The sequence below is a fragment of the Conger conger genome, chromosome 5 (genome assembly GCF_963514075.1).
Source record: "Conger conger chromosome 5, fConCon1.1, whole genome shotgun sequence".
NCBI lineage: Eukaryota > Metazoa > Chordata > Actinopteri > Anguilliformes > Congridae > Conger > Conger conger.
Window position 1 is genome coordinate 17604441 of NC_083764.1, and position 18608 is coordinate 17623048.

General features: G+C 40.0%; 1 protein-coding gene across 1 annotated transcript in view; it reads left to right on the top strand.

Annotated features, from left to right (window-relative positions):
* col12a1b (collagen, type XII, alpha 1b) overlaps positions 1-18251 on the top strand; it is an 80666-nt gene extending 62415 nt beyond the window's left edge. Inside the window, exons 69-83 of the mRNA XM_061241129.1 lie at positions 4160-4318; positions 4691-4768; positions 7164-7250; positions 7655-7708; positions 8437-8532; positions 9139-9192; positions 10752-10805; positions 11343-11396; positions 11871-11942; positions 12546-12581; positions 12671-12737; positions 12830-13012; positions 13471-13548; positions 15614-15784; positions 17344-18251. Of these exons, the coding sequence (XP_061097113.1) occupies positions 4160-4318; positions 4691-4768; positions 7164-7250; positions 7655-7708; positions 8437-8532; positions 9139-9192; positions 10752-10805; positions 11343-11396; positions 11871-11942; positions 12546-12581; positions 12671-12737; positions 12830-13012; positions 13471-13548; positions 15614-15784; positions 17344-17477 (1377 nt within the window). The 3' untranslated portion in view covers positions 17478-18251. The remainder of the gene's footprint in view (positions 1-4159; positions 4319-4690; positions 4769-7163; positions 7251-7654; positions 7709-8436; positions 8533-9138; positions 9193-10751; positions 10806-11342; positions 11397-11870; positions 11943-12545; positions 12582-12670; positions 12738-12829; positions 13013-13470; positions 13549-15613; positions 15785-17343) is intronic.
* Positions 18252-18608: the final 357 nt, after the last annotated feature.

Consider the following 18608-nt stretch of genomic DNA (forward strand, 5'->3'; position numbering starts at 1 on the left):
TTTTCTAATTTAAGATTGTATTTCCTCTGTTTATAATCAAATAATTCATATCTGGTCAAAGTGCAGACTCAGCTTTTATTAAAGGGTATTTTTATACGTTTTGGTTTTACCATGTAGTAATTAGAGCACTATTCAGTGCAAATCTGGCAGCAGCTTGATGGTTTGAGGCTGATTTGATACCTTGGATCCTTGATGACTTAAAGACTTAGTGTGTTCCATACTGCTGAATCTAGTCCCACCCTCCAATTCCCATAGAGTTCCATTCAAATGCAATGAGTTTTAGTATCGCTTGTAGGGCAACCTGAACAAGATATCCAGACTCTGATGATATTGATAGGTCACAAGGGATATGCAACCAAATACAAAGCATGACTCTTTTATTTGACATTATGTTCATTTGTCTCAAACTTTGAAATGAGGGACTACTTATATAAAACGTGCTCTAATTAATGCATTGTGAAACCAAAATGTATAACACTGGCCACATGTGAATAGTTTTTGAATACAAAAAGCTAGGTAGGAAGATATTGGACTGATTTCTGAGAACAAAGACTGTATAATAGACTTGTATATAAGGAGTTATAAATATCTGAAGCAGCAATGAGAAGGGAATTGGATGACCTTTCACAGTCAGTAAAAGTTTACAAAAGGAAGCTGAAAAGCAGACAGTTTCCCAAATGGCCCTTCTAAAGTTATGGGCAACAGTTCCAGTGTGATCTAATATCCTGATATTCATCTGTATACATTTTTTAGTGTTAGTGTTGATTTCCACTTCCCTCCATTAGATAAAGAAACGAAGGATAAAGCCCTCTCCATCCTAGTGTAAACACCGGGTCCTGGGTCTACAGAAGCAGTTTGATTTGATTTATTTGTTCCCTCTGGATAACCTATTAGAGAATACCACTGCCTAAAGAAGGCACTGTAGTGGTTAGGAATTCTGAATAATTATTTTAAACATTAATTTATTGTCGGGCCATAGGTATGACAACGATATTTATACAACCAGTCATTGGTTTGAATCTGCTTTCAGAATATAATTATACTGTATAACATCAATTCCCATCCATTAGATAGGGCTTTTTTGTACTAGCATGTGGATGATTTGAATTAGGCTGATGACAGCTTAGAGGGAGTCTGGGTATTCCTTGACACAAGCATGAGGACATTTGGCCAAATGCTACAGATATCACGATTCTAATGAAAGATGTACTGAAGCAGTATAACTAGATTTTATCTGATATCGTCGAAATGGAGTTATGGCAACAAAGCAACTTTTTCACGAGGGAAATTTTTGGTGAGTGTTGAGTATTGGATTTGGAATGAATCATGCAGTTGAGTAACGTGAGCACAGTTTTGTGTGTCGTAGGGCCATAAGTCACGGTAAATGCAACTGAAAGCTATGTAATAGTATGTCGGTATGAGTGAGCATGAAGGCCGATTTCAGTTTGCTTTGTGAAGCAGTGTATAACAAACAGGGGTGCTGAGTTTCAATCTGGCTACAACAAGCTGTAGCGAGTTTAATGAACTTCCCGAAGTCGGAATATGTCGTTCACCTGACGTCAGAGTGGAGGGCAAACAGAGGACTGTGGAGACAAATATTTATAAGAAATGCACCAGATGAGATCTGCTTGCATGACCGCATTGCATTGTCTATACTGCCATTTGGGGAGAGGAGACCAATAAAAAGAAGTGCAGTTGCTGGCGTGCGAGTCTGGAAAATGTTGGGTCAGTGCTCGAGCTATTAAACAATTACATCAGAAAGTCGGTGGAATGCCAGAATGGCAATCTCTCTCTCTCCTTCCCCCCTCTCCAACACTCTCTCTCTCTCCCCTTTTGGCTATGTCTCTGTTTCGCTGCTTGGGTCTTGGGCTCTGCCTGGATTGCTTCTGGTAGCTGATGGTCTGGGGGTTTATGGGGGGGGGGGGGGGGGGGGGGTGTTGTAATGCTTGTGGCACAGTAATTTATCCGCTGTATCCACGTGGAAGTCTTAAGTTAAGAAGTCTGACTGGTCAGGAACACTTCTCATTCTGTAGTGTATACGGGCGAAACATTTATGAGCTACATTTTCAATACAAAGTTTACTCCCTACACATTTACATGAAGTGAGCTGAGAGTTTTAACTAACATGTGAGTGATATATGGGCTAGCCTACATGTATTTCACAAGTGCGTTCTTTGGCTTTCTAATAGCAAAAACATTAAAAAACATTTCTGTGCAATTGTATGGTCCTGTGGTGTATGGTTCTGTGATGGTATGGCTTTTTGATGGTATGGTTCTGTGATGGTACAATCCTGTGATGGTATGGTCCTGTGATTAGGAACAATACGGTTAATTGACCTTCAAACCTTTTATTTTCGGGTACACGGACAAGGAACAACACAGGCACATATTACACATGGTCCTGTGATATATGGTCCTGTAAACAGGAGGATAAAGGAAAAAATGCTTTGAAGCACTGTCAGCTCGTCAGCTGTGAAAAATGGAGTTAAGATACCAATGCCAATAAGCATTGAACAAACAAACATGACTTAGGCGCTCAAAAATGTACCAGTACTTTTGCTCCTCTTTTTTATGGGTTTTATGTGTTGTTTTTTGCTTTGGCAAGTGGATTGAAGGAGGTGTGCGAGTGCTCTGAACCCATTTTAACAGATGGGGCTATGTTATGAATGTTGTTGACTTCATTTTATTTCCGACGGATTATACTGAATCTTATGTGCAAGCCTGCTTCCTTTTGTTTGAAACTGTAGTCAAAGTGAATGAGTGAAATTGCTGGAGGAGCCAGCCAATTTTAGGGTAATGGAGAACAAAGTACAGAGGGCATAAAGTAAATCTTCCACCAAATATCGTACAACTCATTGGGAATCAGCCAAGAAAACACCAGCAAGTGCGGAGGTGCATGTCAAAAATATATACTTAATGTTTGAGTTGATGAATGCAATCACTAGTAATGACCTGTAAGGACAAAGGAGGTGTAATCTTGAGTGGCTGAAAGCCAAGGGTCCTCCAGTTTCTGAGATGTAGCTCTTCTGTGCGGTCATTAATCACTTAATATTCTGCTCGTTCAGGAACCACAGAGCCAGTAGTGAGAGAGTGTGAGACTCTGTGTGCTGAACACACTCTCATGACTTTTTCATTATGTTCCCGGGCAGAGCAGCAAGGCATTATTCATGGCTGGTAGCATTATTGCTACTATTATTTTCTGGGAGACACAATGAGCATTGTGTGTGATGCCTGTAACTGGAGTGATGTCGGCGCTGACGGTTTCTACTTGTGGCATCAATCATGACAAACTGCTGGGTCAGTTATGTTCCTTTACCTCATTTGCCCTCCTTGTATAGCAGGCGTAGTTTCAGCTTCCAGAATCCTGCGGTGTTAGACCCTTCCTCCTGCGGTCGGCCAAATATTGTGTCCCGTCGCCAAGGAAGTTCGCTGTAATTCTGCGTGCGGTTGCCAAGACTCTCAGCCTGTTTTGCGGAGTATGTACAGTACAGATTTTCTACATAGAAGGAATGCAGATACTGTAACTGCGCAGTGGCATTTCTTTATAAATCTTCTTCAAATCACGTCTGCGTGACAAAGTTTGGCAGGCGGGGAAGTCTTTACGGTGTACCACGAAATGACATCATCACAAGATGCAGTAGACAGGTTCAGACCCAGATCTAGCTACAACATTTCGGTCTACCACCAGGTCTAGCAATGTGACGTCTGTGGAACAGGCTTATAGAAAGTAGCTTTTCCATGTACAGTGTACCACATTGTAACATTTTTCGACCCAAGGCATAGCCTCAAACTCAAATCTTGAAGGGCCACAATGTCTGTTGGCTTTTGCTGTGTTCCTGCACTTGAGTCATTGATTGGCTAAAGTCTGCACAGCTTGTTGGTAAAGCATAAATTGGCCGCTGATTAAAATAAGGAATTAAAGAAATGGCAGGGGCTGTGGCCCTCCAAGACTGGAGTTTGAGGCCCCAGGTCTGTTCTGACACAGCATGAGAGCATGCTGAGAAGGAAATATCATCCAACATATCATCATCCAACGCTCAGTTTTTCAGATCTCTCATTTTCCACGCGGTCTGCTCAGCATCAGGACACAAGCCGATTTTTTTTTGGTGGTTCTTCCTGGAGAAAAGAGAAAATCCTCATCCTGGTGCTTTCTTTACAGCTACACATCATGGTGTCCCCCAAGAGCGTCAAATTGAACTTCGACTGTCAGGAGGTGGGGGAGAAGGAGATCAAAGCGGCTGGGAACACCTCCTCAGATGGCTATCAAGTCCTGGGCAAAATGTCCAAGTCAATGGGCTCGAAAGGAGACTCGGCAACAGTGAGTAACCGACGGAGCCAGAATTACCTCATTGATTGAATATAAGAAACTTGGAAAATATATAAATGCAATGGCCAACATTCTTGTTTGAACTACTGACTTTTTTGAACTTTCACTGTTTATTGGAATTGTATTGCTTATTACGTTTTCCTCTTTGAAATATATAATAAATCATTGTGTTCACCATACACATAAAACTTTTTAAATGTATTTTCTTTACTTAAAAAATATCATAAAGAGATAATATATAACTTCACTAAGTGCATCCTGATCAGGTGTAGTTAGTGTGTGTGTGTGTGTGTGTGTGTGTGTGTGTGTATGGATGCACAAATGAAAGACACATGTTCACCCATTCTCATTTTCGCTGTACAGTTCCAGCTCCAGATGTTTGATATTGTCTGCAGCTTGGGTTGGACGAGCAGAGACAGATGCTGTGACCTTCCATCCCTGGTAAGGGTTTTTTCTATACATATACATTATATTACATTATTGGCATTTGGCAGATGCTCTTATCCAGAGTGACGTACAACAAAGTGCATACCCATAACCAGGGATAAGTTCACTGAAAGACCCTAGAGGGAATCACAATTTCAACTGCTACCTGTACAACAAAGATAAGGACGAGGGCCTTTTATTTTTATTTATTTATTTATTTATTTATTTTTGAGAACAAACAAACAAACAAACAGAGCAAAAGTGACCAAAGTTAACTATCCAAACACTGCTTACCTAGCCAACTAAAAATACCGATACACAAAGCAAGTCACAGAGACAACAATTAAGGTTCACAGGGAGGTAGGGAGGGATGGGGAGAGGTGCTGCTTGAAGAGGTGTGTCTTCAGCTTGCGCTTGAAGGTGGGGAGAGATTCTACATATTCTACAGATTCTACATATACAGCACTCGGAGTGTGTTCCTGAGTTATCAAATCTGTTACTAAATCTCCAGTGATCCATTGTTAGAGCTTACCCAAAGAGGTCCAGTTGTGTGTCCAGGTTAGTGTCTGTGAGAGTCTTTAAACCAGTGGTCCTCACTCCTGGTCCTTGAGAGCTGCAGGGTGTGCTGGCTTTTGTTGTGGCTGTCTGGCTTCAGCAGTTAATTTAGCAATTAAAGCAGTTGATTACACAGTTAACTCACCTCGTATGGTTTCATGGGTCTGAATTGGTTGCTGGTATTAAGGTGAAAACAAAAAACACTGTATATGTGGTTTTGAGAATAATCACTGTGGTTACAAAGAATCGTGGTTTAGTCTGCATTCCCCACCCCCAGCGAGTAGAGAAAAAAAGTCATGTTACAGTATGAGTATATAACTATAAACAGTGCAAATTACTACTATTTTCATACTTATTATCTTTATGCCCTTATGTTGTTTTTAAAAACTTTTATGTTGCCATATTAAATGCAGTTTATTTTAAAAAATAAATTTCACAGTATTCACTGAATATTGTAATTCTGTCATTCGGATTTCTGGGAATCAGGTCTACTTTTTGCTTTACAATTGTTTGAAAAGTAGAGAATGTCCCACATTTCTTTAAAAGACGGTTGGTTATGGGCCTATTTGATTTAGTTCTAGATAAATTCAACATGTTTGGCTAATTACAAATTGTGATGGCTGATCCAGAATACATGAAATGTATAGGACATAAAGTAGTTGGTAGGGATTCAGAACTATATACAAGTCTAAACTCAAACATAGTGTAAGTGAATTTGCATTGTCAAAATACTGTCAACAAAAGGTTTTGTTATATAGTTTACATTTTAAAGCAGTTGGACCTAAGCCTTGCATTGGCTTGCTGCTTGCTGTATCTCTCTTCAATTCCTCCTTGAGATGTTCTTGAGTATGTGCTGTTTCGATAAATAAATCCAGCTGTTGTTTTGGGAACTGCGATCACACTCTGACTATAATATAAATGTAGGCCTATATCATATAAATACTGTATATAATTGCCAGAATGTATACAAAAAGGCACGACCCAGTGGGAAATGTTTTTGATTATGTGTATTTTGCTCTACATTTACCTTTACAGATTTTAAATTAATTTAAATTAATTGGAATTACTGAACTAGGACACATTGATACAGTACAGTATGTGCAGATATGTATTTCAAATTGGCATTAATTAATATTGTCAGGTGCACCCGCACTGTCAATTATGAGACTTTTGTCAATTCTGAGTCTCTTGCCACTCAATTGAGATAGATTATTTTTATGCAATTGCTATACACCGTGTTTAATAACTTTTCACATTCCTTTATTTCCCTTGAAAATACAAGTGCGGTAAAAACATGACTAGACCACATGAAGCCTGTATTTTCCCTAAGCTGTCCGCAGGTCACTCTGTTCTACCCTTCAACTGTGTACTGCTCGTCCAACTGGGACATTAAGTTCCGCTATATTCATACTTCACAGATGGTTGGAAATTAGCAACATACTGTAAGGCAAGGGCTGTTATACTGACAGCCTGGGGCCAAATACGATGGACCCTTTGATCATTCATAAGAAAATAATATTATGAATTACAAGTCATTCAGATGCAACAAAAATGTTAAGGCTCATGTTGAAGCATTTGCACAGTGTCTGCTTACCTCCTATTAGTGACAGTTAATAATAAACAGTTATGCAATAAGGAGGCATCTACTTTCTTGACATGCGTGTGTAATACATCCTGCTCACATATCGTTTTACAAATAGTATGTGGAAAATATTTGTCCCATATGCAACGCTTTAAAAACGAATTTAGCCCAAAGGAAATGCTTGAAGGTGGGTTCAATGGGAATCAACCCTTGGTGATATTTGTGTTTTCGTTTATCCTGTTCGAACATTTTCTCTCCTCTTTTCAATTTCAGAGAGACGAATCCAAATGCCCGCCCCTTCCCAATGCTTGCACATGTGCGCTGGAGAATGTGGGACCGCAAGGACCCCCTGGGCCTGTGGTAATGACATCAGCCGTCTCTGTCTAGCCTGTGCAGTTCAGCTGTGGCCCCAGATGAGAATATAATCGGAAAAGTTATGCAGTGTGATGCAGACAGGCCTTAAGTTATTAAAGAGAGAATGGACTATTGTTGCTAGGCTCTACCACTCTCTCGTGGATTATGTCTTTGTATAACAGTTTCATAACAACATTATATTGATCTTCCTTTAACCTGTAAAAGTCTATCATGTATGACGGCTGCTAAGGCAGGCTTGTTAATCTTGATGAGGTGGGATTGAATGGGGCCTGCAGCTACAGCTATGAAGCAGGTATTAGAGATGGATGGCTGCACTTGTAAAACCTTTTCAGAAAAATATTTATCTGGGATATTCCTTTGCTGTGCTAAGTTTGCTGTTATTTCTCCAGGGCGTGCCTGGTACTAAAGGTCCACGAGGGGAGAGAGGAGAACTGGGTCCGCCTGTAAGTACACAGCTCATATGTATTTGCTATTACTGTAGCTTGAGCTTGCTCAATTTTTTAAATCTTTCAAATATAGAATTTTTATTGTGAGTAGTATATTGTTTATCATGCAGCAGGTTTAATTTCACCATCAGTGAATGAGTTCTGTCACGGATGGTGCAGTGGGTAGCACTGCCGCCTCACAGCAAGGAGGTCCTGGATTCGAATCCCCGTCGGCCGGGGCCTCTCTGTGCGGAGTTTGCATGTTCTCCCCGTGTCTGCGTGGGTTTCTGCGGGTACTCCGGTTTCCTCCCACAGTCCTCCCACAGACATGCAGGTTAGGCTGATTGGAGAGTCTAAATTGCCCGTAGGTATGAGTGTGTGGGTGAATGGTGTGTGTGCCCTGCGATGGACTGGCGACCTGTCCAGGGCGTATTCCTGCCTTTCGCCTAATGTATGCTGGGATAGGCTCCAGCCCCCCTGCGACCCTGTTCAGGATAAGCGGGTTAGAATAATGAATGAATGAATGAATGAGTTCTGTGTGTTGTGCTGGAAATTTAAAGCATAGCCTACATCTGAATTATGTTAAAATATCCTGGTCAACTTGTCATTTGAGAATGTGACATTCCAATGCTTCTGGGACTTTCTTTAAGAAATAATATAAATATTATTGAAGAATGTGACATATCCAAGTATATAATGATAGTAAAATGAAAGATTATTTGGTGTCTATTTCTCTTCCCTGTTAGGGTGCCATTGGCCCACATGGAGATCAGGGAGTGCCAGGCCCAATGGGACTTCCTGGCCCACAAGGCCCCAGTGGCAGGTCTATCCCAGGAGATGCTGTAAGTCCTCCACAAAGTTTACATATGCACAGTCACAACCTCTGGGCCTAGCCAACGGTCTGAAACCGCTCTGTATCTTATCTATGTAGTGGAGGAAAACGGACATTATCAGTCCATCTTTCTGGAAGAATTTAAGGGCTGTGGACTGATTGCAGGAAAGAGATTTGCTGCTTGCATTCCTTTATGTCTGGTATCAGCTTGTGATATCAAAGACAATGGAACCACTTAATGCTAATGCTGCTACATAAGTCTGCTCTCCATCCAGACATCAGAGCGAGTGAAATTTGCGAACCCTGGGCGTGTCGCAAATCTCTTTCCTCCATAAGTCAAATCATTCCTCTACTGCCGTTCCAATGTACAACCAGTAAGGTGCACCTGACATTTATTCATGTACACTGAAAGAGCAATGTGGAATTTTGGACCAGAAAATTATTTTAATTTCATTTTTTTAATGTACTGATTTTCCTTTCCTGGGAAGTTATTTTATTCTGTTCTCTATGATCCAGATTAATTTTTCAGTGCCTTCAGTGACTTTTAAAATATGTTCATAATGAAGCCATTTTGTAATATTTAACTTTCTCTAATTTTTTTTTCCCTCTGCTGCAGGGTCGCCCTGGACCTAAAGGAGATCCTGGTGACTCTGGACTACCTGGGCAGAAAGTGAGTTAGTGCTTTGGCTTTTTGCTCCAGCTGTGGTTTTGAAAAGGAAACTGAGGATAAACTATAGTCATACTACTATTTTGGAACATCTCCATATGGCAAGCCTGAGGAAATATTTCATGTAAAAAACTTCAGTAACTAACAGCCGTTTTGGATCATGTATTTATATTTAATCCTTATAGAATTTGAGTCCTTGCCTAACCTCAGACCAGGACGAATGAATCAGGACACCTTGTTCTGTTACGTTAATGTTGTCACTGGTTTGGAAAAAGTTTAACTCTTCATGTTGGGAGCGCATGAGCAATGGGTCAATGGGGACTATAGTCATGGCTTGTCCCATTCTGTAGCATGTCCTAGGTGATCTGAGGTCAAACTTTCTGTTAACAGCCACAGAGGTAGCACCACTTGGTGGAATCTCACCATTAAGAAATAATTTGGGCAAATCAAGTGAATTATGAAAATAAATAGAGTTCATAGAGTACATATATTATCCTTGTCGAGGAAGAACTTCATTCACATATACATTGATAGACTTTGATACTGCCTTCAATATAGAAGGGGATAACTAGACAGGCAGCAATGATTTTGAACATCATCATCCTCTCTTAGCCTGAAATAATCTGCAAAACATCGCAAATGGAGAGATCTCTCTCCACGCCTCAATTCTGTGCATGTTGGTCAGGGATGGCTGTGTTATTCTTTGTTTGGTGTCAGCTTTGATGGAAGTCACACAGAGCAATATCAACGTGCCCCATTTAATAAATTCTAATTAAAATACTGGAAGGAAGACCAGCTATACAGTATGGTCACACATCAAATACTATAGACTATTAGCCACTGATAGCTGCTCTTAACCAGGTATGAGCCACCTTTATGGACTCAATTGACTTGCCAGTCAGATCCTCACTCCCTATCAAGCTGAGAGTTGTCTGTACAAGAACAAAGGACACCAATCCAATGAACAGTCCTTAATATATAGAATCCCTGTTAGTGGGAGGTTGAAGGCTTGTAATAAGCCTCAGTAATGTGGTGTCTTTAGAGGAACAGACTGCATTGGGCACTGTATGGACAGACAGGAAATGTTAGAGAAAATTGTGGTCAAATACAGAAAAAGGTATTTGAGCACATTGTCATAAACATCAGGTTCCTTAAGAGGTTAAACATTCCAACTATAATGAACACATTGTTAAGAATTCTCCTCACAAAAAACCTGGGGCAATGCATACAGGTGAGGAAGCTGTTAGCAGATGCTGTATCAATATGCATTTAATGGCTTGCAGAGTATGCAGCCCAGTTTTGTAATAGCCAATAAAATGGATCTGGGATATATTATGTTCCTTGTAAATCTTTTGCCAAGGCATCAAAGCGTTGAGAGGAGTGATAGTAAAATGCCAGCAAGGCTTCAGAGCAAATGAGAAGTAAAAAAGAGATTTACTGCAGTTTCAAACAAAACATTTGTGGCAAAACTAGGCTGGTTTGAATCGGTTGGTCAAAGGAAGGTGACCCCTGGTAATTTCTGTTTTGAGAGTCTTAGACGCATTGTTTTTTGGTCTTTCTAGGGCCCACCTGGTACAGCTGGGTCGGTTGGCCCTATTGGACCAGCTGGAGTACGGGTAAGTTCCTGTTTTACTTTACTTTGAGCTGGCAGTGTAGAATTAACTGTGAAATGATAATAATGCTCCATTATATGAAGCTTGCATCAAGTATTTTCATTGATAAACTCAGTGACCGCTTTATTAGGTAGACCTGTACACCAGCTCGTTAATGCAAATATTTAATCAGCCAATCATGTGGCAGCAACTAAATGCATAAAAGCATGCGTACGTGGTCAAGAGGTTCAGCTGTTTTTCAGACCAAATGTCAGAATAGGGATGAAATAGGGAAGAAATGCGACTTTGATCTTGGAATCATCGTTGGTGCCAGACAGAGTGGTTTGAGTATCTCAGAAATTGCTGATCTCCTGGGAATTTCATTTAATTTTTCATTTGATTTAATTCAAAATATATTACTTACTAAGTATGTGTCATGAGTGTTTTTGCTTTGACAGTAGTACTGTGATAATGCATTGACTAAAAGGATGAATTGATGGGTACAGTGGGTACCTGTGCCCTCACATTATGTTTAAAGTACATTTTGTGTGGGTAATGTAGGGACCCCCTGGAAAGGAGGGACCAGCTGGATCCAGAGGCCCGCCAGGACCAATGGTATGTATGAACACACAAAGCCCTGTCATTATCGGTACTTAGCTCTTTGTGAAGTGTGATTATCATAATCGGGGGAAAAAAAGAACATCTATCACATTCAAGTCAACAACTGATCAGACACTCTCAGAACATCCAGTTATTTGGACACTCTCCTGCTGAGAATTCCAACTAAGACCAGCTGCAATTCAAAGCTGGTTTAAGCTGTGATCTCCACACTTCTAGCTGGTCATAGCTGGTCAAAGCTGGTTAAGCTGGTAGCGTAACCTGGTGGTCAACTGTTGAACTGACTGAATATACTGTATTGGCCGGTCAGCTTGTGAACAGTTGAACAGCTAAAAGTGTCACTGATTGAAATGAGGCTTCTAAAACACTATAAATTATTTCTAATATTGAAAACATTGGAGATTCCTCATATGAAGTAGCTTTTTGATGTGTCAATGTTCAGAAGTGTTGCAATTACCGTATTGCCTCCAGGGACCTGCTGGACCTCCTGGAATGATTGGACCTTCAGGAAAACCTGGGAAACCTGGTGACACAGGGCCTGCGGTGAGGGATTCACTTAACGATTACTTGTTACTTCAAAATTTCACATTAAGCATACAGTATGTAATTTATATAACTGTACTCACATAACTCTAATTTATTGTAAGTGTACACAGATTTAACAGACTTTAAAAGACTGACTGTGGGAGATCTATCCTTTTCGAGTGGAACCAGAAAGGTTCTGGTCTAAAAAACATGGCTAAAATAGAGTCATTTTCATGATTCAGTCCGATTGATATTGCCATTTCTTCACATCATGCAAAGCAATGCTAGTCCTATGGCTCAGCATTCAATTGTGTCCCCAAATTAGGAGCTAATGTGCACTCTCTAGTGCAGTTGAAAGTCCTCGTGCCCATTCTCTGTCCTAATGCCCTCGTTTATGATACATTACACTTGGCTGTGGGGTAAATGGATGAACAAAACCCCAAGCCCTTCCTCTCTTCATAATCTTCATGAGTTGTAGAATTTCCAACATTCTTTAGTCCTTTAGAAATAGACAGAAGAATTCAAACAGATATGATCACTTCAATTGTTGATGATATGTAATATTCTTAATTATGAAGATGTACTATACATAGATCATTTATTTTCCTTTCATTTTTACAGGGATCAACTGGTGTAAAAGGAGATAAGGGAGACAGGGTAAGTGAAGTAGTCACATTTTATTGAACAACAGATGTCCAAAGGAACTTTTGAATACACTTGAATGTAATTCAAAAAACTTTTTGCAGGGAGACTTTGCGTCCCAAGGCATGATGAGATCCATAGCTCGTCAAGTTTGTGAACAGCTGGTCAATGGTGAGTTGTCGCTTTGGAAATCCTAAAAATGCTTTTTGATATGATACGTGTCTTTGATATGATGGACTGGGCTTACATTTACCATATTTCAGGTCAAATGGGCAGGGTCAATCAGATGTTGAACCAGATTCCCACGAATTACCGTGCCAACAACCCCGGTCCTCCTGGTCCCCCTGGTCAACCTGGAAATCAAGGTCCTCGCGGAGAACCGGGCCAAGCAGGCCGAACTGGCTTCCCAGGAAGCTCAGGCCCACCTGGTCCCCAAGGAGAGCGTGGTGTGTGCTCAAATCTTATCCTCTATCAACTGTGCCCTGGCAACTGGTCCACCACTGCAAAAGCCAAACACATAATAAGTATTTTAGTCCTATATTGACTAAAATACTTTCTTTTTTGCTTACTAAGATGGACTAATTTCAAGATTTGCCAATGGAATACGAATATTTCATTTAACAATCAAAAAGAAGCTATTATTTTCTAACTTGGGAGAGAAAAAAATAAGATCTCACATTGTGTTACAACACTAAAATGCTTGTTAAGACAGTCACATTTTGCAGTGTACAGAACATCACTTTAACTGGGTAAGGAACTGTTGAATTACGGAGGTGATTTATAGTTTAAGATGGTAGATTTTTTTATTTGTTCAGATCTCAACATGGTCTGTCTTTAGAGATTAAGCATGAATTTTCTTGTGTGTCCCGTGTGTGTGTGTGTGTGTGTGTGTGTCTGTCTCCAGGGCCGGCTGGAGAGAAGGGTGAAAGGGGAAGCGCTGGTATTGGACAGAGGGGTCAAAGAGGATCATCTGGACCTCCTGGTAAGTGTTAGATACATTGCATGTGTCTTTAATAGATAAAAATCTGAATTTCTTATTCTCATTCAACAGTGGGTAATCTAATGAAAGATCCAGTGCATTCATGCAGTGTTCAGTTAGCATGAGTGATTGTCACCACTTTCTCTCCCAGTATCTGAAACAGAAGAAATGTGATCTAATTGACCATGAAATCTAGTGAACAGCAGTTCTGCGGGCTGAAACGCCTTGTTAACAAGAGAGACGACAGTGACGCAAATAACCACACATTACAACAGTGGTATGCAGAAGAGCATCTCTGAACACACAATGCATCAAATGTCAAGGTGGATAGGCTATAGCAGCAGAAGGCCAAAGTCTAAAAAAGAAGTCTAATAAATACCTAATAAAGTGCTCACTGAGTATTTATGACAGTGTAAGTTATTCACAATATTTTATGAAGAATAAAAAGGTATAATCTGGTTTTATCATGCCTTTACATAGGCTTTCTGCAACAGTTTAACTGTTATTCCCAGCTGAATGTGTCAAGGAATGTGTCCACTAAGGGCTAAACTCTGCCTTGACCACTTGAACATACAGTTGGGTCCAAAAGTCTGAGACCACAATCTGGAATGTTTTTTTCATGTAATCCTGGAAATAAACAGAAAGTTTTAGGATTTTGAAAAAATTTAAACAAATTAAAATCACTTCAAAGCTTTGCGAGAACTACTCAACGACCAAAGAAGAGCCAGGAGTGCTGCACTATTCACAAGCACCTCACCCTCAACCCCACTGAACAATTATGGGGACACTTGAAGACTGACAAAAGCCAAGCATTCAGTAACATCACAAGATGCTCTTTGGAACATTGTCAATTAATGCTGGGATAACATGATTCATCAGATTTTGCACAAATTTGTGGAGTCCATGTCAGCTTGAGTACACGTTGCCATTAAAGCAAAAGGTGGACATACCAAATACTAAGAAATTCTGAAAATAATGTAGTAATCTTTTCAAAGATTCAACTAAAATTGTTATGCTGATAATATGATTAGTAATTAAAAAGTTTTATTAAATCGGAAAATAATGCAAAATACAAGAATTTTCACTAGTGGTGTCAGATTTTGGGCCCCATTATATCTAATTGGAAGTTTCAATGAACTTTTCCAAAATGTTTACACATTCATTGAAGTTTCCTATTAGCTGGTGGTACGTGCAAAATAAATAATCTGCGAAACAAATCAGGCCGACATGGCACTGAGTTGATCCGTACATTTGCTTTGTATTCCTACTCGATACAAACAGCTTTGTTGAGAGGTTTTATTTTCGGTAGTGAACGACAAACCGTTCGCCGCAGCTGCGGAAAGAGGAGCTATCGTTTGTGCGACACGGGGAGTCTGCTTTTGACGTCAAGGATCCGGTTCCCTCGCCGAAAGGCGGTCAGAATTCACACTTGCCTTCTCTCCTCCGGAAGGAGTGGCTTTAAATTACAGCCAAACTGCACCGTGGGTCGTCCAACAAAAGCATTACTTCATCCGCCCATGGGCTTTGGAGTAGCAGAAGTAATACAGCCATCGACTCTAATGGTAATACAGTGTGCGCGTCTGAAGAACCGGGTCCCCAGAGGTTGGCCTGCAACATAGGGCAGTGGAAACAATCACGCAATCCATTGAGTTGTGGGTCAAACATTGCCAAGACTGTTTCCGTGAATAAATGGGAATGAAATTGCCTACAAGTAGGGGAAGCTAGTGATGATGAGTCATTGTCCAGCAGCTAATCAGATCACGGCACAATGATCCCTCTCTGCACTTTCATTGACAACACATGCACAGGCGGTAGGAAGTCAGAGGTAGAGAACAAGAAGAAAAGAAAAAACCGAAACTAGGTTTAGTCTGTCTAGACGGTACTAAAGGGGGAAAAATACCAGTAACCCGGCGGTTCATGCATTGTTTGTTTTCGCTTTTGTTAGGAATCGTCTACAGTGCATTCCGACTCCAGTGCTGTAAACCAATTCTCCCCGCTCAGTGTATTTGTGCATGATGTTATTTGAATTTGAGGTGATTCTCATACCGTTTCCTTACCCCTTGTACAGGCCCACCAGGGGACTCTAGGGCTGGCCCACCAGGCCCTCAAGGTTCTTCTGGGTCCCGCGGACCTCCTGGCCGCCCCGGCATTGCAGGGGTCAGGGGGCCACCTGGTGCTCCTGGGTACTGCGATTCATCGCAGTGTGTAGGCATACCTTACAACGGACAAGGGTACCAAGGTAGGTTCTCTCATTCATAAAAGCAAAGGTCGCAGGAAAATGTGCCCTTGTTGCTTCAAATGGAAATGTTAAATTGGGTAGAACACAAAACATAAACTAAGCTGTTATGTCAGGGGCCTGTTCCACAAAGCAGGATTACTGAGTTGGACAGATAACTGCACCGCAAAAATCTGGAATATGGAAGTTAAAAAACGTTTACTTTTAAAAGGTGTTACTTTGTGCAGTTATCCAGGTTACTCCTGCTCTGTGGAACAGGGCCCCTCTGCCTGTCTGTATGACATTACTTAGCCTATGTCATATAGACAATGTATGCCTGTCATATTTTATATTTTAGTATAAATCATATTGATGTTTATAATTATAATTTTATTTTTGGGGAAAAATGTAGTCCATTTTTCCCCTACCACTGATACCTAACATCCTCTTTAACCTGTTACAGGTTCGCCATAATACCTTTATTATGTGGCCTGTGCTGCTTGCAGTTTGAGAACCTGAGAAAGACCTGTTTCTGAGATATTTGCTCACGCTTAAGAGCCACCATAACAATAACCATCATGGATATGATTAATGAACAGTGTTGACCATCGTTACGAAAGACAAAAAAAGAAAAAAAAAGGAGAGGACGTGTACTAACCACACCTTACAGCTACTAGAAAAAAGCAACGGTGATGGCAACAACTTAATGGCCTGTTTGCATCTTGAAGTCAAGCAGCAAAAAGACATGGAGCCTCTTATGGTGAAGGAGCATGTACAAACTACTAACAAGGTGGATTTATAACTGAGACAACAACAGCGTTAACATGGTAATGATGAGGTGATATCTGTAAATAAACTAATTGTGCCTTGTAAATGATGTTTGACCCACATCCACTAAGACCAGTTTAACACCCTTTAGTATGCTTGTGCATTGTAACACGCTGCCTGCTGGATGCCAACATAACCTCTTTTTAAGTGCCTAAAAGATGATGTACCCACCGCTCAGGGCCTATTGAAGCACGTGCCGTTTGTACATGCGACGCGGGAGGTTTTTGTTTTCCTCTTTTCTTTTGAATGTTTTTGCGATGAGTGCTGAGAGCTGTCTTTTTCTTTTTTCTTTTCTTCCCTTGTTTTTTTTGTTTTTTTTGGTTAGTCATTTCCTTCTATTTTTCTTAGCTTGTTTGTACGATAATGCTCAAACTCTCAAATGCATTTTCTGAGGGCTAGCTCCTGAATATCAAAGAACGAAAAAGATAGCGGTGATAGAATTCCTATTTTCGTTACTATTTTGTTATTGGAAATGCAGTATGCAGCAAATAAGAGTGAATGCACAATCCATCGATTCAACGTTAGAGCGAACGTTTTTGTATTATGATACTGACAATCAAGCGAAGCCAAAGCACTTATCTCATTGATGAATCATTTTTACAGAATAACGAGTTTAATGTCAAATTTTCTTTCCAAAGATATTGTGAAACGTAAGGTTGTACCCAATAACAATGAACAAAAGGTAACAGAATACAATAACTGCTCTGTGTACACTAAATTTATGTTCAATTGGCTGAAAAAATATTTCCAACCAGACCCGTACCGAGCTGAGCCTGAATCCTACGTAGTTCCAATACCCGAAGAAGAGGATTATGAGACTGACTTCTCTCGAAGGCGCCGTCGAAAGAGGTCACTACCAAGAGAGGAATCAGTAAGGATAGCTCCATAAAAAAGAGGAATACGTTCTGTCAAAATAATTATTTGTTGTTGTTCACATAAGCTTCTGATAAGGTACGTTCAGACTAGATATTGGGGTTTGATACCTCTTCGTTATTTGGCCAAAACGTTTTACATATGTGAAATGGGGGGTGGGAGGGGATTTAAAACTAAAATCTAATTTCAAATTTCTTGAAAATCTGTTAGCTTTCTATCTTTTCCCTTATATGTCCCGCTTGTAATATAACAGCATTAAATGTCATACAGAATCCAATGTTTAACGCACTCATCGTGTAAAGATTGGCATTCAAAGATGCGAGGGCATACAGCAATGAACCACACAGATGTTTCCGCTTTTATTTATCACACAACTCATTATAAAGGTCTATGTTGTTATATTACAATGGTATATTTTGCCCTTTTTCTCATTGTGAAGTGGATCTTTCTTCTGCCTTCAGTTTTCCAGACTTCAGTACAGCAGTTAAACATTGCTTCCATGTTGTTATTTTAGTCTAAATATTTATCAGTTTTATTATACCAATTCACAGCTGATTTTACCAAAGGTGGAATTGCATGACTGTGGTGTATATTTAGTACATTTTTTAATCAGAATATAGTTGTTGTTGTTTTTATCGATATCTAATGCAGTTAGAATTTGTTTGCAAGACTATGGATATAGAATTGCTGTATCATGTTTGTAACTGCAAATTGTGAATTTCACAGCCTTATTTTCTTATTTATTTCTGAAACAGGAGAGGCATTTTTCAATAAAACTACTGAAAATATACACTATGTGTCAATATTTTGTTTGTGAAGCAGGACAGAAAACAATGGGAGATGCATAGGTTATTAGGAAATGTATATCGTTGTGCTGTATAAGGATTTTGTATTGGTTCAGGAGCTTTTTCTGGACACTGTCCAAAAAACAAATCTTCATCTCAGCTTTTTTCTGTCACTGCCGTGCACCTGGGGCCAGCTACTATGTGTAAGCTTGTTAACAAAAGCTAATTGCTAGCAGAAGCAACCAAGACTGTCTGACATCACAATATAATTGCTAGCAGCAGCTTAATGCTATCCTTTAGTTCACATACAAAAATTATGAACTGAAACAATTACTTTTTACAACAAAAAAATGATGAAAGGC